The 27790-nt window shown below is 38.5% G+C and overlaps 1 protein-coding gene and 2 non-coding genes across 4 annotated transcripts in view; 2 read left to right on the top strand and 1 right to left on the bottom strand.

Moving 5' to 3' along the window:
* The window catches only part of RAD54B (RAD54 homolog B), a 146297-nt gene that overhangs the window by 16862 nt on the left and 101645 nt on the right, over nt 1-27790 (bottom strand). For both annotated transcript variants that reach the window (XM_066266066.1, XM_066266063.1), the window contains 6 exons: nt 24808-25089; nt 18363-18525; nt 13973-14198; nt 13494-13701; nt 4604-4743; nt 106-396 (listed from right to left, as the gene is read on the bottom strand). In XM_066266066.1, the coding sequence (XP_066122163.1) occupies nt 106-396; nt 4604-4743; nt 13494-13701; nt 13973-14198; nt 18363-18525; nt 24808-25089 (1310 nt within the window). The remainder of the gene's footprint in view (nt 1-105; nt 397-4603; nt 4744-13493; nt 13702-13972; nt 14199-18362; nt 18526-24807; nt 25090-27790) is intronic.
* Nucleotides 18910-19046, top strand: LOC136332371 (small nucleolar RNA SNORA42/SNORA80 family). The gene has a single exon (XR_010730642.1). It is a non-coding gene; the product is annotated as a small nucleolar RNA SNORA42/SNORA80 family (small nucleolar RNA).
* TRNAG-ACC (transfer RNA glycine (anticodon ACC)) lies at nt 26208-26283 on the top strand. Its single transcript has one exon. It is a non-coding gene; the product is annotated as a tRNA-Gly (tRNA).

The raw sequence follows: 27790 nt of genomic DNA, 5'->3' as shown, positions 1-27790 counted from the left end.
ATCTTTGGGAAAACCCACAAAATGCAACCCCAGCGATTAGTCATGTCATTCACATGACATAGAACCTTCAGCTCATATCCTGACACAGTCTCACATACAACTTACCTTTATAGAGTTGAACAAAAGGCAGGGGTGATTGCACAGTTTTTTAAGAGCTCCTATACATATTAAGTGAGGACTATTTTCCAACAGCCCTTGAAGGCAGAACCTGACGGCTTGAGAACTCAACAGTTTTTTATAAAGTTCCATCTGTAGTGCTCCCAGTCGGCAAAAGACTACAGTCTCTATTTTCGGTGGAAGATATCTATTTATTATTTCTTGGGTTCTTCTAAGGAAAAAGCGTCCAGTGAGGCAAATAAGCTCAGCTGTTCTTCTCTCTCCTAATTCCTTTTCTTCCTATGAAAAAATAGCAGACTTAAAGTATTATAGACAAATAACTGCAATTAAAATGAGCATTAAATATTTTGTAATGATAAACTAGTTACTTCCTTTCAGATTTTTTATTTAACAATAAATAGAATACATGTTTGGGAATGAAAAACCAACCATCATCTCTTTAAATGTTCAGTATAATGATTTAATTAATTGAAGCCACAAATTTTTGTTTGTTTGGCTATTTGGCATCGATTAGATCCATCAAAAATAAATAATCTACAAACTAAATTATTCTGTAAGCTTTTATGTAAATATTGTAATGATACATAGTCTTAAAATAAAAGCAAAGAACTGATACAGTAAATTCTACTAAGCAAATATTTAGACAAGCTATTGATAATAAGATTAAGCCTACAGAAACTTATTGGTACAAAGCACTGCAGATTCTTTCAAAATCATTATACATTATTCATTAAATAGTACAGTTTTTAAATCAAAATATGGTAGGAATAAAATATATATTCAACTTCTCTATAATCTTTAGAGTATACAGAACTTCACAATAAAGCTTAAAATAAATACCACATGTATATATTTGTTTATATGTAAATTAAAAATTTCCTTTATATTTTAAAACTGTTTTCAATTTTTATTACAAAACAAAAAGAAATAGGTTCAATGAAGAAAAGTCATTAAATACAACTAGACAAATATAAGAAAATTAAAACCAGCTTTAGCCCTGGTTGATTAGTTCAGTGGTAGAACATCAACCCAGCATGTGGAAGTCCTGGGTTCGATTCCTGACCAGGGCACACAGGAGAAGCACCCAGATGGTGTTTCACCACCCTTCCCCCTCTTCTTCCTCTCTCTGTCTTCCCCTCCAGCAGCCAAGGCTCCATTGGAGCAAAGTTGGCCTGGGTGCTGAGCATGGCTCCATGGCCTCCACCTCAGGCACTAGAATGGCTCCAGTTGCTATCCAGCAATTCCCCAGATGGGCAGAGCATCACCCCCTAGTGGGCTTTCTGGGTGGATCCCGGTTGGGTGCATACAAGAATCTCTTTGTCTCCCCACTTCTCACTTCAGAAAAATACAAAAAAAACCCCAACAAAACAAAACCCAAAAAACAGCTTTAATCAACCAGAAACAACCACTATTGTCAAGACTTATGTATATCAACTTGGCACAGGTACTCTGGTGGGAGCTGGTACAGAATGGGGGTGTACATCCTGCCTAGAGACAGCAGGTGTCTGAGACTGAAAGCAGGGCCAAAAGGACCAATGGGGTCTTCTAATACAGCCCCTGCTCTTACCAATAAGAAGGTAAGTGTGGAGGAATGCTGGCCAAGATGGCAGAGTAGGTAAATGCAGTATTCACATCCCCCCATGACCATATCAAAAGTACAGCTAAACTACAGAACAACCATCATTAAGAACAGACTGCTGGCCTGTGGTGGAGCAGTGGATAAAGCATCGACCTGGGATGCGCGTCGCTGGTTCGAAACCCTGGGCCTGCCTGGTGTCAAGGCACATACACTAGCAACCAATGAACAACTAAAGTGAAGCAACCAAGAATTGATACTTTTCACTACCCTCTCTCTCTCTCCTCTGTCTGTAAAATCAATAAATAAAATCTTTAAAAACAATTACTGCCTGATATCAAGCTGAACAGAAGTCCTACAACTACAAGCCATGTCGAGACTCATAGGGGTAGAGATGAGGCACAGGGTGGTCCCATGCCCATGTGTGGAAGTTACAAATCAGGAAGTATTCTCAGCTGCAGAAGGCCCCCTTGAGGAGCAAAAAGTCCCAACCCCAGACCAGGCTCCTCAACCCAGCATTCCAGTGTCAGGAAGATAAGTGTCTATAAATTCTGGCTTTGAAGACACAGAGATTGGGGCTCAGTGATATGGAGAGCTGCTAAACTCCCACACATTCCTCTTAAAGGGCTCATGCATGGACTTACTCTAAGTCACTCGCTCTGAGTTCCAGTGTCTGGAACAGCAGTTCCAAAGGCACCAAGAATAAATATATGGGGAGGAACGGAATGGTCTGGCTACAAGGCAAAGACTGAAAGGGCAGCTTTCTCAGATAGAAGTGCTGGCAGAAGTCACTGTTCGGTGAGCCCTCCCTTTATAGGCACAGGTGGCCACCAAATCTAAGTTTCCATCAACGTGGCTAAGCTGTTCACCCTTGCCCAGGACCATCCGAGCCTCTACCAGTACCACTTCCATAATAGCCTGTCTTGCTTTGCTCATGCTGCAGGCTTTCCTAAAATCACTCAAAGGTTCACAAACCCCAAACAAACATCTGGTCTCAACATGCCTGTACCTTTTACTAAGCAATCACAAGCTCAGTACTAGTGGCAACCATTTGCAAGTCACTCTGTAGCTCATACCAGATGGCCCTGGACAGGGAACAGGCAGCAGTTGACCTTAGCCTACACCTCTAGCAGCCAGTGGCTCAATCACTTTGAGCATTGGCGTAGGTGCTGAGGATAGTTTGGTTGGGCCAAGCATCAGCCCCACGCACTGAGGGACAGCTTGGTTGGTTCAAGCATTTGGCCCTAGACAGGGGTTGCCAGGTGGATAATGGTCTCAGCACATGTGGGAGTCTGTCTAACCTCCTCTCATTAAAGAAACACACAAACAAAAAAAACAGAAGTGGTACATATATGGACTATGACTCAGCCATAAAAAAGAATGAAATGTTGTCATCTGCAAGAACATGGTGGATTTAGAGGGTATATTATGCTAAGTAAAACAAATCAGACAGAAAAAGGCAAATCCGTATGATTTCATTTATATGTGGAATCTAAAAAGCAAAACAAAACAGAAACAGACACGTAGATACAGAGAACATGCTGATGGCTGCCAGATGAAGGGGGCTTCGGGATGGGTGAAAAAGAAGGTAGTAAAAAGTAAAAATTGGTAGTTTCAAAACACTCATGGGGATGTAAAGTATAGCATAGAAAATATCGTCAATAATATTGTAATAACTATGTATGGTATCAAATAGGTACTGATTTATCGGGATGATCACTTTGTAAGTTACATAAATATCTAATTATTATATTGTACAGCTGAAACTAATATAATATTGTATGTCAACTGTAATTAAAAAAAATTTTTTTTAATCATTAAAAAAATGGCTTATGTATATCTTCCAAATTTCTTTCTTGGCATAAATATGCAAATATATTCCATATTTTATATGTTTAAGTTTTTTATAACAACAACAACAAAAAGATCTCAAGCTATGAACCTTCATGGAAACAAAAAAACCAGCCAGTTTAGCTTATTGTTGTATTCCAAATGTTCAGTACTTAATTAGCATTTGGTCAACTTTTAACATGTAAGTGTTGGATAAATAAATGAATGCAATTTTATCTTTAAATAATGTATCATAAGCATTTCCCATGCTATAAAAAACTTATATAAACGATTGTTTTTATAGTTCCTGATCTGGGAAACGCTCAATAAATATTTGTTGACTAATTACTGTATTTTATTAATTCTGAGACTTTTTTTTCACTCAAGATTCTCTGAAATAGGATGCTTTTTACAGCTAGTGACTTCTTACATAATTGATAACATCTTTTTCTTGTTGGTATATATAATAATGATGCATTTTAGAATTGTTAAGTGTCTTAGATTTACTGAAATAGTCTATACAACATGTAGACACTATTTTCTTACCTCAGAAATGTTTATTTTCAATTAGTTTGTTTCCTTTAGTATGCTTCTAATTTTAACCTTTACAACTAAATCTTTCAGCAATTTTTACAATTCCTAAAAGTTGCACAAAGCTACAAGATATACACAATTTTAAGTCTTTCAAAACACATTGCCATTTGTACGAACTTACATTCCGACCAGTAAAGGACACTACTGTCATCTACACTTACCATTACTATTGTAAATCTAGTCAACTAAAACATCTATAGAAAACTACAAAAGTTACTTCATGATTCTTTTAGTTTAGTTTTCAATGCCAGTAATGATTAGTATTTTTATGTTTATGGTCATTTAAAATTCTTTGTGAAGTACCTATTTATAAATTTTTAGAAAGTGATAATGTTATTTTCTAAAATAAGAAATGAGTCAAAAGATCATGAGAAAAAATATTTAGTATACTAATTTAATTTTTCCTAGATTAAAATTACCCATTATAGATAATCTTCCCAGACATACTGCTCTTTTTCAACCTAAATTTATTAAAATAAATTATACCTCAGAAGCAGAAGGTTGTTTTGATATAAGGATGGGTTCTTCATATATTTTTCTGTAGGATGACAAAGAGCCTAATACTCCTGGGTTTACAAAATCAATTAATGCAAAAAATTCTTGCAGATCATTCTGAACTGGAGTACCTAAAGAGATAAAAGTGATGAGGTCAAGTTTGTGTTTTACCATCACAGGTCTGTATAGAAATTTGTACTTTCTTCCCTAAGAGGACTAAATGAAATGTAAGTAAAGTCCCTAAAACTGAGGACAAAAGAGCAGCCAAATCAAGTTGAAAATAATATGTTAATAATATATAAATTTTCTATTCTAGTTTTAACTGTGCACTAAATTCTTATTTAGTGCAGCACAGTAGCTGCTTGTAGGTTCTGGAGTCGGCTTGGGTTCCAATCCTACCAGCAGCTCTGAGTGACCCTGAGCAAGTTATTTACCCCAGTTTTATTGTTTGTAAAATGGGGATAATAATAACAGATCCTAGGACTGTATGGATCAAATGATCTAATCCATATACTATACTTAGAATAGAACCTAGAGCACAATAAATGTTCCATAACTCTTAGTAATTCTTAATATTATTGTAACTGTGACTTTGGACATATTGCCTTAGCTCTTTAGTTAAACTCAGATTTTTTCACTTATAAAAGTGAGAAGAGCCTGACCAGGTGGTGGCGCAGTGGATAGAGCGTCAGACTGAGATGCGGAACCCCCAGGTTCAAGACCCCAGGATAGGCAGCTTGAGCATGGGCTCATCTGGCTTGAGCAAAAAAGCTCACCAGCTTGGACCCAAGGTCACTGGCTCGAGGGGGGGGCGGGGGGTGTTACTCAGTCTGCTGAAGGCCCGCGGTCATGGCACATATGAGAAAGCAATCAATGAACAACTACGGTGTCGCAACGAAAAACTGATGATTGATGCTTCTCATCTCTCTCCATTCCTGTCTGTCTGTCCCTATCTATCCCTCTATCTGACTCTCTCTGTGTCCCTGTAAAAAAATAAAAATAAAAAAATAAATAAAAAAATAATAATAATAAAAGTGAGAAGATAATGATTTTCGTATTATCAAAAAAAAAAAAAAAAAAAAAAGGAGAAAGAGCGTGAGTGAGAGAGAATGTATGTGAAGTGACCAGCACAGTGCCTGACATTTAGTAGACACTCAGTGAATGGCACCTTTCAAAGTTATCAGATCAAATTGGGATCTTCACATATCCTAAATGTTGACACAGACTGAAATGGATTAATATATCCTGCATATATTACATACTCAATAACTCTGGCTAACTAATTTTCAGAAAAAATATCAGCATGTTTAATAATTATAGTATCAAAAGAACATATAAATCAGCATAGTCCAACTGTACACTGTCAGATGACTTTTACATAAAAGACTAGGAAAAGTTGTCCAAAGATATAAATAACAAAACTCGTTTTAAAAATGCATTTATTTTATTAACATAAAGAATATGAATTTTGCAGTGTCAGGGAGTTTAATGATCACTTCCCTCAAAACTAAATGGGTCAACCCTAGGTTAAACTTACAATTTTTTTAATACATTTAATCAGTTCTACATTTTTAGACATATCATAGGACTAGACAAAATATATTTATGTTGGTATGCATTTTGTTAAGTAATCCTTTAAAACAACAACTATGACAATGACTAATAAAAATAGAGAGAATGGGTCTAACCAGGCAGTGGCGCAGTGGATAGAGCGTTGGACTAGGCTGCGGAGGACCCAGGTTCGAGACCCCAAGGTTGCCAGCTTGAGCACGGGCTCATATGGTTTGAGCAAAGCTCACCAGCTTAGACCCAAGGTTGCTGGCTTGAGCAAGGGGTTACTCGGTCTGCTGTAGCCTCACGGTCAAGGCACATATGAGAAAGTAATCAATGAACAACTAAGGTATCGCAACAAAAAACTAATGATTGATGCTTCTCATCTCTCTCAGTTCCTGTCTGTCTATCCCTCTCTCTGACTCTCACTATCTCTGTAAAAAAAAGGGGGGGGGAATGGGAAAAGAAGGAAAGAGAAGAGAAAGGTGTAAAAGAATCATTGTGTTTGGCTTCCAGTCATCCAGTTCCAACTGATAAACCCAAGCCAATCATGATAGTCCCACCCTTTGCCAATGACTGGTGTATTAAGGGTTTGTCTCCATACTGGGTCCCCCAGAAGCAGAGCCTATCTTAAAGGATCTGGCTGCACATGATTCATGGAAGGAGTGCTCTCAGGAGAAAGGGAATAATGGAACTAGAAAATAGCAGGGGGAGGAACTAAGCAAAGATGTCCTTAGCTATAAATATAGCTCAAGCTAAATTATAGGGAGCCTTATAGCATAAATTGTGCCATAAAGTTGTTTCTGAAATTATCAGAAGTCAATCACTTACCAAGTTATAGGTGAGAGAGTAGGCTCTTATTCTATTGATACCAGGGGTGATTCTCCAGAAAAGACAGGAGACATGAGTTGTTTAATCAACAGTCCTAGCAGCTAAGAGATAGGTGCTACTAGAAAAGGGTAGCTCAGAAGGGTGCAACTGTTTCTACCAACATCATGTGTCCCACCCTGTCTAGTGAGACAGGAGAGGAAGTGAGGGAGGAACTTCTGGAAAAGTTTCCTCACTCTTGAAAATAGATAAACAGGAAGAGCCGATCCCTGCTCTCCTTTGGATATCACCACATCTAGATGTGATGTCTGGAACTGCTCCAGTCACCTGCCACCAGTATGAGGATGAAGCCAACACCAGCACAGTGGAAGACAGAAAGAACCAAAATCCTTAATGATATTGTTGAGTTGCTGTATCACCACCACTGAGCCTGCACTAGCTCTAGATTTCCAGTTATGTGGGAGAATTAGCACATTTAATTCAGACGTCTGTTATCTGAAATCACCCTAACTGAAATATAAGAGAATGAGGCAAAAGCAAAACTGAAAAAAAGAACACTTCTCCAAAGAGGACATATAGATGGCCAATAGGCATATGAAAAAATGTTCAACATCACTAATTATTAGAGAAATGCAAATTAAAACCACAATGAGATATCACCTCACATCAGTCAGAATGGCGCTCATCAACAAAACAACACAGAATAAGTGCTGGCGAGGATGTGGAGAAAAGGGAACCCTCCTGCACTGCTGGTGGGAATGCAGACTGGTGCAGCCACTATGGAAAACAGTATGGAGATTCCTCAAAAAATTAAAAATTGAACTGCCTTTTGACCCAGCTATCCCACTGTTAGGAATATACCCTAAGAACATCATAGCACTGTATGAAAAGAAGAAATGCACCCCCATGTTTATGGCAGCATTGTCCACAATAGCGAAGATCTAGAAACAGCCCAAGTGTCCATCAGAGGACGAGTAGACTAAAAAGCTTTGGTACATATATACTATGGAATACTACTCAGCCATAAGAAATGATGACACCAGATCATTTACAACAACATGGATGGACCCTGATAACATTATACTGAGCAAAATAAGTAAATCAGAAAAAACTAAGAACTCTATGATTCCATACATAGGTGGGACATAAAAATGAGACTCAGAGACATGGACAAGAGTGTGGGGGTTACGGGGTGGGGGGGAGGAGAGGGGGTGGAATGGGAGAGGGGAGGAGCACAAAGAAAACCAGTTAGAAGGTGACAAAAGACAATTGGACGTTGGGTGATGGGAATGCAGCATAAGCAAATGGCAAAATAACCTAGAGCTGTTTTCACTGATCATATGTACCCTGATTTATCAATGTCATCCCATTAAAATGAATCAAAAAAAAACTGAAAAAAAGAAAAAAGGCAAAACACAAAAAGGGGATAATAAAGAAGGATTTATGGAAGAAAAGAAAAAGGAGGAGAAAAAAAACAAGAGAAGGGTATGTGGCTAAAAGAAAGCAATACACTAGCACAGTATCATTCTGAGAAGTTGTAACAAAGGTTGTATAGAGGTAGTTCAATCCCTAATTCAATGCTTTTAGTACTCATCTCTAATTCTAGATTAGACAGAACTTGTTAAACAGCAATGTCCTATGACAAGAAAAAAGGAAATATCAATGATTTTCAAGTCAACCTGACATGTTTATTAAAACGATATTCAGAGCTTTGGAAGAAAAACTTCTAGGGAAATGGAAGACCTCTTTCTTTTTTCCTCCCTTTAATCCAACACACATACACACAAAATACTTTTTCTCTGTTCTGCTGTTATTTTCTAAGACATAAATCTACCACTCAATGCAAGTACTAGAACTCTACCAATAACCTACACCTATATGCTCCTCTATAACCCCCATAAAAGCTCTAAGAGCACTTTATACATATTAATACATAGATTTTTCCTTTAGGTCCTATAGTTCTCTTTCTTGAAATCTATATAAAGTATAGGTTTATAGATATCCATCACCACATTCGTTTTCAATATTATACAGTATCACAGAAAAATGTTTACTTTAAGTGCATTTTGATATGCATGTGTATATGAATAAAACTATTTTATATGTACATATAAAGAAATATTCTGTGTGAGAGTGTGTATAAGGGGTTATTTTTAATTTTCAGTCTTTAATAAGAATTTTGCTTCAAATCTCAGATTCCTCTGTGTAATAATGAAAGGACAGCCAACAGCTTGTAATAATCATTTGCCTTGTGTTAGGAACTGAATTACATCCTCCCCAAATTCATATGTTGAAGCCCTAACTCCCAATGAGACTGAATTTGGAGACAGAACCTTTAAGGAGGAAATTAAGATTGACTGAGGTCACAAGGGTGGGGCCGATGTCCTTTTCAGAAGAGAAGGAGAAAGGCACCAGGCATACCCATGCACAGAGGACAGGCCACGACAGCACCCAGTGAGGAGATGGCCATCAACAAGAACAAAGGCCTCAGGAGAAACCAAATCTCTTGACACCTTGATCTTAAGCTTTCAGCCTCCAAAACTTTGATAAAATAAGTTTCTGTTGTTTAAGTCACACAGTCTGTTCTATTTTGTTACGGTAGCCCTAGCAGTCTAACACAACTCTATTAATCAAAGTAAATCCTAACCATTTCCCAGTAACTATGAACTAAATGTGTTACACACAGCACTAAGAAATATAATACCAGGCCCTGGCCGGTTGGCTCAGCGGTAGAGCGTCGGCCTGGCGTGCGGGGAATCCGGGTTTGATTCCCGGCCAGGGCACATAGGAGAAGCGCCCATTTGCTTCTCCACCCCCACCCACTCCTTCCTCTCTGTCTCTCTCTTCCCCTCCTGCAGCCAAGGCTCCATTGGAGCAAAGATGGCCCGGGTGCTGGGGATGGCTCCTTGGCCTCTGCCCCAGGCGCTACAGTGGCTCTGGTCGAGGCAGAGCGACCCCCCGGAGGGGCAGAGCATCGCACCCTAGTGGGCAGAGCTTCGCCCCTGGTGGGCGTGCCGGGTGGATCCCGGTCGGGCGCATGCGGGAGTCTGTCTGACTGTCTCTCCCCGTTTCCAGCTTCAGAAAAATACAAAAAAAAAAGAAATATAATACCAGAAAACAAAATCAAAGTTCTTTCCATTTGATTCTTAGATAGTTTCTGAACACCTATTATGCATGTAGCATTCATTGCACATACTCACATACGAGGGTTACTTCCACAATAAGAAACAAATCACCTTGGGAGTCAAGTATCCTGCCTTTATAAAAAAGAATTCATTGAGGCAATTCTAAGCAGATCAAACAAACTACAAGTATTTCTAAATATAAGAGGTTGGGGCTAGTTTTAACCTAAATTCATAGCTCAGGGAACAGCAGTGATAATGACAGGAAAACAGAAACAAGCTAAAGACCAAGTAAGAGCAGGAGCAATGCTCTAGTCCAATGAAACTATCTTCACTAGTCAGGCCCTTCCTTCTGAATAAAGTCCCAAATCAATTTTCTACTGCACGTATTAAATTTAATTTGGAATGCTAGTTGAATTAGCATTTGCTTATGATTGAGAATATTAGTAAAATTGTCCATGTTTGCTAAAGGAAATCATCTGATTTTCAAATGAGAGAGAACCTATTTTTATTCCTTACCGTCAGTACGGTTCAATAACCCCTATTTCTCACTCTTCTTTTTTATCTTTTTCTTCCCCTTCTAATGCCCTTTAATTTCACAACTCCTACTACTCTTCCAATAAAGCAATACTGAGCAGTAAGAAGGAACAGTCTCCATTTTCCTCTTCCAACACAGCATAACTGTAACAACATAGAAACTTCATTTTTTTAATATGACCTTTTCTCTTTTCTTTCCTTTTGATTGAAACTGGCTTCAGCCAGCACTATGATTTACCTGCCTCTTTCTTCCTTGCATGTCCACTCCCTTGATCGTTAAGGCTTCATGACAATGAGGTTCTGATCAGCGCCAAATAATCTTAGGAACAAAGCCTCTGGTCTGTTGACTCCAGAGACAGAGTATCAGACCTCAGTTATGTTTCAGTTCCAGGCCCAGAAAAGCAGTGGAAATCAGATGAAGAGACACCATGGCTGACATCAGGCCCGGATGCACTGATAAACCACCCCCTCCCCTAGCACCAATCAATGCGTAGAGAACATAACCCTGACCATAGCTCTGACTCCTTAGTCCCTATGATTAATTACATAGTAATTAATTATATAGTAACTCATCCCCTGGAAGCCATCGGGGAGCCAGGTCTTTGAACTATTATAGTGCTCACCTGTCTCTGGGAATGGGCCACTTCCTGAAAATAAACCCTTACTTTCTTTGCTGCAAACTACTGTTCATGTCTTTTTAGGGCTCTGATACAAGCAGGCAAACAGACCCCTTAGTCCAGTAACATAACCAAATATTTTTTCCTTCACTTTTTTTGGCCTTAAGGTTTCAAAATAAAAGGGTAGTGAAAAAGTTTAACTGCTACTTTGGGTGTTAAATATAAAGAATCCACTCAGTTCTTCAAACAACCAAAGATACATAAACTACTTGATCAAGTATTCCATTTCCTCAACTCATTTTTTTTCCTTTAAAAATAGCCTTTTATAAGTATGCAACACTAGTTTTTCTATCACCGGATTCCACACTGCTATTATCACTGGCAAACAGTTGCTGTGCATCTACTAAATCTTGGGGGTATAAATACCTAAGAGATTCGATCCCTGTCCTTTTTACCTTTATAATCTTTAAGTGATTAAATTTAAAGACTATAAAGGTCATTTAACATTTCTCAAAATCATTTTTAAAAAGCACAGGTAGCCTGACCAGGCGGTGAGCATCAGACTGGGAGGTGGAGGACCCAAGTCCGAAACCCTGAGGTGGCCGCTTGAGCACGGGCTCACCAGCTTGAGCACAGGGTTGCTGGCTTGAGCGTGGGATCATAGACATGACCCCATGGTTGCTGGCTTGAGCCCAAAGGTCGCTGGCTTGAAGCCCAAGGTCACTGGCTTGAGTCAAGGGGTCACTCGCTCTGCTGTAGGACCCCCTCCAGGTCAAGGCACATATGAGAAAGCAATCAATGAACAACTAAGGAGATTAACAAGCCCCAATGAAGAATTGATGCTTCTCTTCTCTCTCCCTCCCTGTCTGTCCCTATCTGTGCCTCTGTCTTTCTCTGTGTCACAAAAAAACAAACAAACAAACAAAAAAACACACAGATAGTTTTCAGAGTCACTTTTGGTAATGGTTAATACAATCCTCCTACACAAAGTCAAATGAACATGAATTAATTAAAGATGGATTATCCTCCTTACCCCAACTCAGGGAGAACAGAACAGGAGTTTTCTTTTTTGCACTGAGGCACAACACTACTCTATAGCTGTTGACTGCAGGAACAAGCTATTGATCATACTGTTTCCTTCTCTAAATTTAACTTCAAAGAATAGCACTGATGTGCATAAAGAAAGCAAGAAGAGCCTGGCCTTTGGTGGCAGTGGATAGTGTCACCTGGAATGCTGAGATCCTCAGATGGAAACACTGGGCTTGCCCAGTCAAGGCACGTATGACAAGCAACAAGCAAGCAATGATTAACTAAAGTGAAACAACTATACTTATCACTCCCCCTGCCCCTCCACTCTCTGTAAAATCAATAAATAAAATCTAAAAAGAAAAAAAATGAACATAGGAAGAACAAAATGACACAAGAGATCATGACACAATAAGAACAAACATTCCCCGCCTATTTGTTCCAAAAAACATTGAGATGACAGAGAAATGAAGCCTTGAGTAGAAAATAAAAGGGCTGTAAGTATTAGTCTTAAATAGAACTCTCTTCTTTCTTTAGTTGCCAGAACAGCAAACTGAAAGGGCCACACTAGACCAACATGAGGTATAGAAGAAAAACTATACTGAACTAGTCAGGCCTGAATTTAGTCTAAGCCTTACGCTAAAATGGAGTAGGTAGAAAAGGACAGTCCACCCCACCTTTCCCAACAGCGTGGACCAGAAACTTTGGCTAGCAATAAACTATGTGCACGGAGCACATACATAACTCTGACCATGTGTCAGGCAGTCTTCCAAGAACATTACATAGAATAATTTCTTTACCCTCACAATAACTGGATGAAGTAGAAGGTATTATCCTTATTTCAGATTTTAAAATAAATAATAAAAATAAAAACTGAGGCACAGAGAAGTTAAATAACTTACCCAAAGTTGCATAGCTGTAAATGTAAGACTTGGGAACCAAGCAAAGCCAGTCCAGCCCCATCTCCTATATTCTTTGTCATGATGCCATTGTTTATTCCTCAAAATCCCCAAATCTGGGTTGTAAAACATTCCATGTGCACTTGAAAATTTAATTCTACCAAAGCTCAATTATCACAAGTTTATTAGTAGGAACTCCATCCAACACCATGGATTCTTTGGATGCCTAATATAATATTACAAGTCTTATATGTTCACTAGGCAACAATTTCATCACAACTCCCCCAAAGTAAATACTGACCAGTTAGAATTACTCTTTTCTCACAAGAGAGGCTAGTGAGGGCTGTAGTTGTCTTAATGGTGCTGTTCTTCAAACGATGTCCTTCATCACAGATTAGAAGATCAAATTTTATATTCTTAATTTGACACAGGGAGCGAAGTAACATTTCATAACTGATGATCAGAACAGAATGAAATGGAGATTTGATGAAATCTTCTACTTTGTGGTCCTAAAAAAAAAAAAAAAAAAAAAGGAAAATATTTAACAAAACCTAAGCAGAAACTGTGTGAAATGAAATTTAAGCAACATATTTCACACAATCATTAATCAAGTATTAGAATACATTAACTCAAAAGCAAATTGTATGCCAAGATTCCATTTTTATGCAAAGGAGATAGTTACATATACTTGGAAAACTGCTATATAGTGAAAATTGCAGTACTGATTTGTAAAACTACAAATTTAGAAACTGACTAAGGCTAAACGTTTAATTCTCTTACCTGATCAACAGTAAATATCTTGATCCTTTCATTTCCTAACCATTTTTGAAATTCTTTCCTCCAATTATTCACCAAGCTTCCAGGTGTGACAATAAGCGTCTTCTTTATTACTGGCTTGCCTCCACAGGGTCCTTGGCACTGAAGAGTCCAGATGAGCGAAATACATTGCAATGTTTTCCCTAAACCCATTTCATCAGCAAGAATAGCTCCACATCTGCCATTCACTCTGTTAGAAATATTTATACTTCTTTAATCAAAATAGGAAAATATTTTATGTCCCTAATATCATCACTTATTAGTCAAGAACCAGATGCTGATATTTTGTAATTAAAACAAATTCTATCCCCAATACACTTTTTGTAGTTTTTCTTTTTTCTTTCTTAGGTGAGAGGAGGGGAAATACTGAAGCAGACTCCCATATACGCCCCAACTGAGATCCACCTAGCAACTTCATCTTGGGCCCATGCTTGGCTACTGAGCTATTTTTAGCACCTGAGGCTGATTTGCTCCAATGGAGCGATCCTCAGTGCCTGGGGCCACACTCGAACAAACAGAAACACGGGCTATGGGAGGGGAAGAGGAAAAGAAGGGGTAAAAGGAGGGGTGAGAAGAAGATGGTTGTCTCTCCTGTGTGCGCTGATCTGGGATCCAACCTGGGACATCCATATGCCAGGCCAATGCTCTAGCTTTTCATTCAGCTGATTTACAACATATCTCTTTTGTATCTTTGATAATTGTATTCATTATATATTTGTCTATAAAATTACTAAAACAAATCTCAAATTAGAGAGTTGAATTTACATTATTAATCTATCACTATTATATGTATATATGTAAAGCCAGCAGGCAGGGCCAGGGCCACTATCACAGCAGCCCGGCCTATGCAGGTTCGCATTGGATTTGGACAGTCGGTAAAGAAACAACAGAGCCACAAACTGGTGGGCCATTTTCTTTAATTCTAGCTTGCACCCGGCGGGCAAGTAAAAACACACTCTGGGCTCCAAACCCACTCACATTCAGTGCTCTCAAAGCCACTGACTTATCCGAGTTTTCCTAGAATCAAAGGTTTCTAGCTCACCAGCCTTATTCTCCTCAGTTCCCCATCTCCTTCCTTATCCCAGATACAAACTCTGCACAAACTGGCATCTCACTCAGCACTCCGCCATCTTGGCTGCTTCTCCTGGCCACATGGCCTCTTTCTGCTCTCCTCTCTGCTCTCTCATGCTAATCATCCCAGGAACCAAGAGAGTAAGCTCTCGTTCTACCCTCATTTTATAGTGTAGCTTCACAACCTCTAATCCAATATATAAAATAGGGAAGTCTCTAATACAAAGTTACTTCTCTGAGGCATGATTGGATTGTACCACCCCACATCAAAAAGGGTGGGAAAGGCTTAATCCCAAAACCAAGCCCCAGGCTACAAGGATTCTCAACACACATTAATATCACCTGGGCAACGGCCTCCATCTTTAACAAAGTGAGCATAATACATTTTATCTGCCCAACAATATATTTAGAGAGACAAGAAACAAAATCTCAATTTTATTTCATTTTTTATTTTAATATTTATTTTATTTTTTTAGAGAGAGGAAAAGAGAGAGTAAGGGAGAGACATGAACATCAATCTGTTCCTGTATGTGCCCTGACTGGGGATCAAACCAGCAATCTTTGTGCATTAGGACAATGCTCTAACCAATGAGCTATCCAGCCAGGTCTCAAGTCTCAATTTTATATCTATATTTGAATACTTTAACTGAGCTTCTCATCATTAACAGGTCAGCAATTTTTATCAGTTTTGGTGTTAGATATCAAAACAGTTTAAAATATATTGTAATCTTAACCATCAAGGGCTATCAAGTGGTATTTATGATTCTCTGTTAGTAAATAAAAACTTCAAACAATATATATCCCAACACTATGGGAAATATTAAACACTAAATACTTAATAAGTCTGTTTTCTTACAGATCTACAAGGTTAATGAAATTCAAAATTTAATATTATAAGAAATATTATAAGTCATGTTTCATACTACTTTATAGTTTTTAAAGTCCTTTGACATATATATTTTAAATATATTTAAAGTTACAAAGCCCAACGGAAATAAGGATATTACCAAAACATAAGTATACTTTATTAATCATTCTATTCCTTATTGCTAGAATAATCAAAAAGTAATTTTAAATGTTTTCCATTTCAAGATATAGAGATAAAATGACAAACATGAATTGTAGCCACTATTGTCATTTTTTATCAACAGTTTGCCAAGGCAAGACCAAATGCCAGTTGAAATATATTGAGAGCAGAGAGAAAATAGTGACCCATCCTTTCATGGTCAAAGGAAGAAGAAAAACTTCACTAAGAAGATGCACCTTGAGCAGAATTCTAAAAGGTGAATAGGAATTCACTACACAAATTGAGTAGTTCAGTATACTTGGAACTTGAACTGATTTCTAAGCAAGAAAAGACAAGGCTATGAACCTGGCGATATAGGAAGAGGACAAAATATGAGGATATTTATTCTTGAAAGCCTCAGACTGCCTGACCTGTGGTGGCGCAGTGGATACAGCATCGACCTGGAGTGTTGAGGTTGCCAGTTCAAAACCCCAGGCTTGCCTGGTCAAGGCACACATGGGAGAGTTGATGCTTTCTGCTCCTCCCCACTCCCTGCTACTCTTTCTGTGTCTCCTCTCAATAAATAAATAAATAAATAAATAAATAAATAAATAAATTAAAAATAAAGCTCATACTATATCTTCTGGTCAGTGTCCCCAATTCACGATTATCACCACAATTTTTGCCATGTGTTATTATTTTTCTTTAAATCAGCATACATTTTAATTTAGATTTACTTGAAAAGAAAACTCTTTCTAAGAATAATTTATCTGCGAAACCAAAAGTTAAATGCACTATTTTCTAATAATTTATTAGCTAAAATAAGCTATTAAAATTAAAAAACAAGACTTGCTCATATATACCTAAAATGACCCAACTTACCACCAGGGGAGTGTATATCACAGATCAGAAAATACTAAAGTCTGAGAGTCTAAATAATATTAAGCAAAGGAATGCCATGTTCAGAACTGTTTCACAGAAATAGCAAACTGGTGGTAATAAGCAGAATGCATTTAAGGGGCATGAGAAGCTGGTACATAAGTTAGGAGTCACTGCAATAATCCAGATAAAATATAATTTTATGACATCAGTTACTACAGTAGCTGCAGTGGGGTACCAGAAAAATCAGAAATCAAATGATACTTAGGAATTCAAAATAATTAAAAGTTTGGATGTGGTTAGATTGAGAAGGTGGAATGAGAAGAGATCAAAGATATTCCCAGGCCAACTGAGATAAGATCTCCAAAGGGAAGGGCAAATATGAGAAAGAACATGAATCTGGACAATTTCCAGGAAACCCGTCACCATTCGAGGCGCTCTTAGACTTTGTGAAACTCCCTATTAAGTGACCAATTTAAAAATCAAGAGCCAATGCATTAAAAACAAAACAAAAATCAGAAGGAAATGGTATATTTAGCAGGGATCTTTGATTCATTTTTATTTCCTTTGTTGTTGTTTTGTTTTGGCTCAGCGGTAGAGCGTCGGCCTGGCATGTGGAAGTCCCAGGTTTGATTCCCGGCCAGGGTACACAGGAGAAGCGCCCATCTGCTTCTCCACCCCTCCCCCTCTCCTTCCTCTCTGTCTCTTTCTTCCCCTCCCGCAGCCAAGGCTCCATGGGAGCAAAGTTGGCCCAGGCGCAGAGGATGGCTCTGTGGCCTCCGCCTGAGGCACTAGAATGGCTCTGATTGCAGCAGAGAATCGCCCCCTGATGGGCATGCCGGGTGGATCCCAGTCGAGCACATGCGGAAGTCTGTCTACAACCCCTGATTCTCACTTCAGAAAAATACAAAATGAAAAAATAAATAAATAAAATAAAATAAATAAAAGAAGGGGAAATCCTTTTTTTTTTAGAGGTGAGATAAGAAGATAACTTTTTTCTAAAATTCTCATAAGGAGAATAAAGGCTTCTTCCATTTTGCATGCATACCCCTTTATCATACTACTAGTGTACTTTGATTGTATCACACTAAGGTTGACTGTATTTATTTGTTTCTTCAAATAAAGAGTAAGGACAAGGGTCCTAACTCTTGTGTGCCCAGCTGCTAGGACTATGATCCTAACTCCTGTATACCCAGCTCCTAGCAAGATATTTAACACATGGTATCCATCAAGCACCACTTTTGAAATAAATGCACGAATGAAGTGTCACTCACCATTCTAACTAAATTCATGATGGACCCTCTAAGAATCATTGTATCAGAATCTTCCTAGAAAACTATTATGTTACAAGCTAAATCAAAACTCAGATTAGACTCAACAAATGATTTCTTTTCCTACCTCATTCCCATCACACATTCATAAAGGAATATGATTCCTTCTTTCTGATGTGGTCGAAGATGATATACAAGGTGAGGATCAATCACAACATCCACAATAGGGAAACAGTTCTTACTGAACATCCACTGATGATTATTTTCTGGTCGTGGCATAACAAGGGAATCTTAAGAAAAAGGTAAAACCACAATTAAAAATAAATTGCAATTTTACTTTGTTAGCAACTATATTATCTTGTTTTAATTACTCATAAGATAGGACTGCTTGTCATCATTTATGGCAAAAAAACAAAAGAAAAGAAAAAAAGAACCAAAACTTCAAATTTAGTAACACTGATAAGTAAGCAAGGGTAAAAAATTTAAAAATAAAATCTCATGCCTCACTGATGTAAGATTTCATGCAAAGAATTACAAAGTTTTCCAAACTTTAAATACTCAAAATGCTCTGAAACCACTGAAATTAACTATTGTGTAAAAAGAAATCCACTAAGCCACAACATTTAATAGTTCAGTACTAAAAGCAGAGAGAACTATTTTCAAAAGAAATCAGAGCATGGTAATGGATTTATGGTGGACCCTTGTCTGTGGGCCTCTCATAGTGTACCCATGCCAGAGTAAGTTGCAGCCTTGAACCATTGCCCAGCCTCCTTACCTGTGGGCTGTGAGCACTGAAGTGGCTTGTACAGTGTGAAAAAAAAAAAGAAAGAAATCATTGGCCTGACCCGTGGTGGTGCAGTGGATAAAGCATCGACCTGGAATGCTGAGGTCGCTGGTTCAATACCCTGCACTTGCCTGGTCTAAGGCACATATGGGAGTTGAAGCTTCCTGCTCCTCCCTCCTTTCTCTCTCTCTCTCTCCTCTCAAAATGAATAAATTAAAAGAAAAAAAGAAATCATTGGTCAAATTTTGCAAGATACACTTACTAATGCTCACAGCTTCTTATTCTGGAAAGATTCCCTATATTTAACATAAAGTCTCCCTTTATGTTCAGTACTATACATACTTAACAATCACCACTACTCCTATTAGAAGAATTAAATATTTTCCATTGACTTGACCACCATTATTTGCATCAACTTAATTTTTAACTATCAATACATTCATGAATGTCATACTAATGAATCTCTGCAAAGTAGCATGAAGTAACCATAGAATAATGTAATTCTTCAGAAATATGTTAATATAATTTAAAAGATTAAAAAACCACCAAAAATCACAAAATAGAATACAACTAAATAGCAGGTCTTAACTGATAAATCTGAAGCTATATAATAACCTAGTCGAAATTATTTTTTATTATATTTATGTCTACACCATGGATAAAAATGAACGATTTTAAAAATAAATAAATAAATAAAAATAAACAAATGAAGCCTGATTAGGCGGTGGTGCAGTGGATAGAGCATTGATAGGCCTGGGATGCAAAGGATCCAGGTTTGAAACCCCAAGGTCACCAGCTTGAGCACAAGCACATCCAGCTTGAGCGGGCTCATCAGCTTAAGTGTGCCATCGCTGACTAGACTGTGGGATCATAGACATGACCTGATGGTTGTGGCTTGAAGCCCAAGGTTGCTGGCTTGAAGCCCAAGGTTGCTGGCTTGAGTTCAAGGTCGCTGGCTCTGCTGGATACCCCAGTCAAGGCACATATGAGTAAGCAATCAATGAAGAACTAAGGTGTCACAATGAAGAATTGATGCTTCTCATCTCTCTCCCTTCCTGTCTGTCCCTGTTTGTCCCTCTACCTGTCTTTATCTGTCTCTGTCTCTCCCGCTGAAAAATAAATTAATAAACAAATGAAAAAAAAAGAGAAAGACAGGAGATGAATGGGGAAGATAAAAAACAGGTTCTAGTAGATTAAATAAATATTCATCCATGAGGAAATAGATGGTAAATGGAATGCAAGTTTGGTCATGTTTACCATTAACAATTTGCCCAGTGGAAAGTTTTCTATGGATCTTCCTAATTTTGAGCAAGTAAAAAGAATTCATTTTTATGTTAATTCTTGGCAGGTAGGGAATTTTAGGGAGTGAAAATGGAAAACGTAGCACTTGGCTTTACTCTATATCCCAGTAGCAAAGCAAGGGTACATTGTTTATGGATTTCCAACCCCAAAATGGACCCATTTTTTTCTATCTTTTAAAAAAGACAAAAGGGCTTGACCAAGTGGTAATGCAGTAGATAGAGCATCAGTCTGGGACAAAGAGGACCCAGGTTTGAAACCCAGAGGTTCCCAGCTTGAGCACAGGCTCATCGGCTTGAGTGCACGCTCACCAGCTTGAGCACAGAGTCACCAGCTTAAGCGTAGAATCATAGACATGACCCCATGGTCAATGGCTTGAACCCAAAAGTTGTTGGCTTGAAGGCCACAATCATTGTCTTGAGCAGGGGTGACTGGTTCAGCTGGAGCACCCTGGTCAAGGCATATATGAAAAAGCAATCAGTGAACAACTAAGGGGCCGCAACTATGAGTTGATGCTTCTCATCTCCCTTCCTGTCTGTCTGTCCCTGTCTATCTCTCTCTCAAGCAAGTTAAAAAATAAAAATGACAAAGGGGAAAAAGAGAAGACAAGGAGCATACAGTGCTCAAGCAAAATGGACCATAGCATAGTCATCTAACAAAGTGCCCATCGTCAAGAAAGAAAAAGCCATCATGATAATGGGACACCAGTTCAAATTTTAAGATGCCCTCTACCTTCACAGTGAGGTACCATTTAATACTAACAAACTCTCTCATGTTTTAGTTTTAAGTCGATAGCCTAATTCTACCCTTGGCAAGATAAATTAAATAAATGAGGATAATCAATGATTTATCATTTATACAAAGGATTTTCATTCACATACATACACACATATATAAATTATCACAATAAAACTTTTCACTCAATCAACAAATATTTATTTTATACAGTATATATCAAGTACTATAAGTCTCTATAGTAGTTATTAAAATTCACATTTTATACATGAGGAGAAAAATATTTGAGAGGTAAGAGACTACCCTGCGAGGTCAAAGAACCAGCTAGTTCAGTAGCAAAACCAGGATTCTAACTAAGATCTCTGAATAAGCATAGTATTCTTTCTCATTCCCCACAGTCCTTTGTTATGCAACAGGAAGGTGAAGAGAAAGAAGCATAAAGGAGAGAAGGAAATTTGTTAAAAGAGCTGGTAAGGCCTCGCTTATGGCGATGCAGTGGATAGTGTTGACCTGGAATGCTGAGGTCTCTGGTTTGAAATCCTGGGCTTGCCAGGTCAAGGTACATGCTATCATATTTTAATATGACAATGCATGTAATTAAGACACTGTCTTAAAAATGGAAGTATAGCCTGACCAGCCAGTGGTGCAGTGGATAGAGCATCAGATTGGGACACGGAGGACCCAGATTCGAGGCCCTGAGGTCGCCAGCTTGAGCACGGGCTTATCTGATTTGAGAACAGCTCATCAGCTTGAACCCAAGGTCACTGGCTTGAGCAAGGGGTCACTTGGTCTGCTGTAGCCTCCTCCGCCCCCTGTCAAGGCACATATGAGAAAGCAATCAATGAACAACTAAGGTGCTGCAACGAAGAATTAATGCTTCTCATCTCTCTCCCTTCCTGTGTTATAAAGTACCAATCCATAATCTGCGGGTTTTCGTAGAGGCATGTAGTCCAAATAAATTTTGAAAAGTTTTATTTAAGGAGGAAATTTATTAAATATGCTGTACACATATATCTTACATGAGGCAACAGTCCCAAATCGTGTGTCTCATTAATATTCTAGGGGTTGGTTATATATATTCTTAATTATACATGGGTGGGGGAAAAGCATGACATCACAACCTTTGTCTTTACCTACATAGGTATGGGAAAAGGATGAAGGGAGGGGGGATGGGACACAATTCATTAGCAAGTTTATAACATCTGTCTATAGGATTCATAAAAAGACGCTTCTACACATTAAAACTTACAAGGCAACACAATCGTAAAAATGTCACTTTACATACTAAAATACATTCCTATATTTTCTAGGGTTCATTTGCTACTCCTTTGCCCAGAGATACATACATTAACTACATGCTTTCAGGAGGGGGAGAGGTAGTTTCCATGGGGACAAATGCCTGTAAATGGCCCATTAATATAAAGGTTTGATTTAATCTTTCTCTGCCTGCACCTGGCTAGCTATTCACCCATTTCCCCATAGATGTAGGGGAAGGTCAGAGAATCCAAGTCTCCTTCCTCTTCTGCATTTACAACACAATGCCATCGGCAATCTTGGTTTTATGCTAATCACACAAGTACAGAGATCATTTACAAAATCTCTCTGAATGCCTAGCCCAAATTAATAAAATGTTCTTTAAGCTTCTTAAAATATTAATATTAATTCTGTAGCCTTTGGTACCTTACAACACCTGTCTGTCTGTCTGTCTGTCTCTCTCTCTCTGTCACAAAAAAAGTATAAAAAACATAATGCTGAATCATGAATTTACTAATTTCTCTCCTTACTAAATGTCCGATTTTATCCAAAATCATACACGTGTATGTATATGTGTTATAAAGTAGCATACCTTAATTCTGCGCGTTATGCAGAGACACCAAGGCAGGATACAGAATAAATTTTAGGAGGAGATTTATTAATAAGCCGGCTACATATGACTTACACGGGGTATAGCTAACCCAAATCATGTCATCTCCAATATAGCCCTGAGGCTAGTTATATAGACTTGATTACATACAGGTTGGGGGGGAAAGGAAGGGGAGCATGACACAATAGTCAATCACTAACAAGCTTACAACATTCGACTATAGCAGTGGTAGTCAACCCAGTCCCTACCGCCCACTAGTGGGCGTTCCAGTTTTTATGGTGAGCAGTAGCGGAACAACCAAAGTATAAATAAAAAGATATATTTAACTATAGTAAGTTGTTTTATAAAGAGTTATTCTGCCAAACTTAGCAAAAATCTGACATAAAGTACTTGGTAAGTAATTATTATTATATGCTTTAATTTGCTGTAACTCTGCTTTATACATTTTATAAAGTAAAGTTACTTCCCTATTTTATAAATCACCATTACTGTGAAACCGGTGGGAGGTTAGAAAATTTTACTACTAACAAAGATACAAAAGTGGGCAGTAGGTATAAAAAGGTTGACTACCCCTGGTCTATAGGATCTATTAAAAGGAAAAAACATTCTTACATATTAAAACTTACAAGGTAACACAATAGCAAAAAATGTCATTTTACATATCAACACAGTAGCAATAAATATCGTTTTACATATCAAAAGACATCCCCAAATCTTCTAGTGTCTACCCCCTATCTCTGTCCCCACAGTGAAATGGCTAGCTTAAGATAAGGCCAAATGAAAAATATCCTTGGAAATCTAACAAGCTAGTCCCTGCTTGTTTAGTTTAGAAGTGTTTATACATATAAAGGATTTCAAGAGGGATGATTATTAGAAAGCATATAAAATATTATAGAATGCAGGTTTTACAAGCAAGGGGGGGAGTTGGCTCGTGATCCCTTTGTCTAGAAGTATATATCACTCCAGGAGAGGAGAAAGAGTTAGAATCAGTGTAGGATATGTAAACATTGTCTCCTAAAGGATCTTAGTGAAGGGGAAGAGGAAGTTCCTTGTTGTCCAGCAAGTAGTGGCCCCAGTCCTTCCAGAGAATATAGTTAAACTATGATTAGTTACTAACTTTTGCTTCTTTCTCTGGCGTTTTTTTTTTCTTTTCAGAAAGGAAGAGTAAGGGGGCCTGACTCTTCCTTCTAAAATACTAGTGTTGCCTGACCAGGCGGTGGCGCAGTGGATAAAGCGTCGGACTGGGATGCTGAGGACCCAGGTTCGAGACCTCAAGGTCGCCAGCCTGAGCGCGGCCTCATCTGGTTTGAGCAAAGCTCACCAGCTTGGACCCAAGGTCACTGGCTCCAGCAAGGGGTTAGTTACTCAGTCTGCTGAAGGCCCGCGGTCAAGGCACATATGAGAAAGCAATTAATGAACAACTAAGGTGTCACAATGCGCAACAACAAAAAAACTAATGGTTGATGCTTCTCATCTCTTCGTTCCTGTCTGTCTGTCCCTGTCTATCCCTCTCTCTGACTCTCTCTCTGTCTCTGTAAAAAGAAAAAAAAAAATGAATAAATAAAATACTAGTGTTAATTTTTGCAATTCCTTGGCACCTTATCATATATATATATGTGATAATATATATATATTTCTATAACTTGCATATTTTCCTTCAATGCATGTACAGAATTTTGATTACTGTTTCTTAGAATTGTGAATTTACTTATAAAATAATTCTCAAACTATATTGTTACTCAACATCAATATTACCCCTTTCATCAGATTACATAGCTGAAGAATAATACATACTTTCATCTGAAAACTTGAAAAGAAAATTTAAATTTTAAATTCATATGCCAAAATTTGACAGAAAAAAAAATATTCAAACTATTTTTAACATCTTACTTGGTGCATGTGGGTCATGTCGTGGTTTGCAATTTTGCAAACTATTCTGCCTATTTCCCTTTGAACTTGGTTTATAGACACCTTTTAAAGGGTTAGAAAAACACTTCTTAGCAGCTTGAGAAGAATTTGATATAGCAGGACTTCCTCCTCCACGCTGAAAACATCTACCACTGCTGAAATCCTCTGGGGAGATCACACCCACAACTTCTATTTCTTTTCCACCAATCATCATTGTTTGGCCCTCTTCGATCTTTTCAAGCTCTTTGAATTTATATCCAGTGCCTTTAAATTGAGAACAAATAAAGTTAAGTTACTTTACTGACACTCTGAGTTAATTGGTGATACCATAGCCACCTTCCCATAATTGTAAAGCAGGTGTCGGGAACCTATGGCTCGCGAGACAGACGTGGCTCTTTTGATGGCTGCATCTGGCTCACAGACAAATCTTTAATAAAAAAAAAATAATGATGTTAAAAATATAAAACATTCTCATGTATTACAATCCATTAATTTCCTACTGCTCATGTTCATGGTTGCAGGTGACGGGAGCCAATCACAGCTGTGCTCCAGACAACACCAAATTTTTATTGGATAATGCATAACATACATGGGTTGTTGTATGGCTCTCATGGAATTACATTTTAAAATATGTGCATTCATGGCTCTCTCAACCGAAAAGGTTCCCAACCCCTGCTGTAAAGGAAAACTGCTTTGAATGCAAATAGCCTTGCATAACCCATTAGCCAGAATGTAAACCTAAAATCATTTTGGAAAAAGGGGAAAAAAAGGCAATAAATATGAAGAAATAAAATATAAATAATAATATAGCTAAAAAAATCAGCTTAGTTTTAGAGAAAGCAAGGCTTTTTTCTATTGTTGAAAATAGAGCTTGCTATATTCTTATAGTTTTACCATCTCTATAGAAAATCAAGCCAAAAAAAGAGTTTGGTATGCTATATAAATCCTCCTTCCTTCAGTACAAAATAGATAAACACTATGGCATCCCTATTTCCACTTAGAAATGCTGGAAATGGGCCTGATCTGTGGTGGCGCAGTGGATAAAGTGTCAACCTGGAACGCTGAGGTCACCAGTTCAAAACCCTGGGCTTGCCAGGTCAAGGCACCTATGGGAGTTGATGCTTCCTGCTCCTCCCCCCCTTCTCTCGTGCTCTCTCTCTCTCTGTGTCTCTCTTCTCAAAAATGAATAAATAAAAATAATTTTTAAAAATTAAAAAAGTTACAAAAAAAGAAATGCTGGAAATGTAAAGGATAACTAGCAATAAAAGCAACTGCTACCACAAGAATGACCTACTATTCCATAAGAGGAAAGCTAAAATTTGGTTGTGGCAAGAGGCCACAATCATCCAAGTTCTAGCTCTATATAAGAATTGGGATAGTTGGCCCTGGCCAGTTGGCTCAGCGGTAGAGCATCGGCCTACCGTGCGGAGGACCCGGGTTCGATTCCCGGCCAGGGCACACAGAAGAAGCGCCCATTTGCTTCTCCACCCCTCCGCCGCACCTTCCTCTCTGTCTCTCTCTTCCCCTCCCGCAGCCAAGGCTCCATTGGAGCAAAGATGGCCCGGGCGCTGGGGATGGCTCTGTGGCCTCTGCCTCAGGCGCTAGAGTGGCTCTGGTCGCAACATGGCGACGCCCAGGATGGGCAGAGCATCACCCCTGGTGGGCGTGCCGGGTGGATCCCGGTCGGGCGCATGCGGGAGTCTGTCTGACTGTCTCTTCCTGTTTCCTTTTTGCTTCAGAAAAATGCAAAAAAAAAAAAAAAAGAGTTGGGATAGTTTATGATATCAAGCTTGTTTGAATTATTATTAGTTCAACAAACATTTATTAAGTGTTGCCATGTGTAAGGTGCTGATGGATTGTAAATGAGTAAGTTAGTTACAGTTTGCTCAAAATGAATATATTAACCAGATAGATAGTGGTGAAGTTTTAGACTCCTATGCTGTGTCTACATTAAATACATTGTTATCGTGTTGTTAAGGTGAGGGGGGCAAGAACTGTGTATACAGCCTGATCAGGCGGTGGTGCAGTGGATAGAGCGTCAGACTGGGATGCAGAAGACCCAGGTTTGAGACCCTGAGCTCGCCAGCTTGAGCCCAAGGTCACTGGCTCGAGTAAGGGGTTAATCGGTCTGCTGAAGGCCCACGGTCAAGGCACATATGAGACAGCAATCAATGAACAACTAAGGTGTTGCAACGCGCAATGAAAAACTGATGATTGATGCTTCTCATCTCTCTCCCTTCCTGTCTGTCTGTCCCTGTCTATCCCTCTCTCTGACTCTCTCTCTCTCTGTAAAATAAATAAATAAATAAATAAACTGTGTATACAATAAACTTTTTCTTAAGACTTTATTTATTCACTTTAGAGAGAAGAGAGAGAGAATAGGGGAGGAGATTGAAGCATCAACTCCTATATGTGCCTTGACCACGTAAGCTCAAGTTTTGAACCAGCAACTTCAATGTTCTAGGTTGATGGTTTATCCACTGCACCATCACAGGTGGTCAGGCTTTTTTTTTTTTTTTTTTTTTTTTAATAAGTGAGAAGTGGAGAGGCAAAGAGACAGCATCTGACCAGGATCCGCCCAGCAAGCCCTCTACCGGGACCATGCTCTGCCCATCTGGGGCCGCTGCTCCGTTGCTCAGCAACCAAGCTATTGTATTTTACCACCTGAGGGGAGGCCATGAAGCCGTCCTCAGCACTTTGAGGCATCTTTAGAAATCTCTGTAACTCTAGGATATCTCATTTCACTTTGGTTCATAGTGATATCTCTCAAGCTTATCTCTAAATCCCTAGAAAACTTTCTTAAAATTCTTAAACTTTGTTTCCCATATTTGTTTTTCTGGGTATTGTATAATAACAGCCAATAGAGCATGCCTACATTATCCCAAACTATCAGCAATTTCAGCACTCCAGCCCTCAGTTTTCTTGGCCTCGATCCCTATACTAACAATATTTAAATACTGCATAT

This window comes from Saccopteryx bilineata, chromosome 3, assembly GCF_036850765.1.
Source record: "Saccopteryx bilineata isolate mSacBil1 chromosome 3, mSacBil1_pri_phased_curated, whole genome shotgun sequence".
NCBI classification, from domain to species: Eukaryota; Metazoa; Chordata; class Mammalia; order Chiroptera; family Emballonuridae; genus Saccopteryx; species Saccopteryx bilineata.
This window is presented reverse-complemented; position numbering and strand designations above follow the sequence as displayed.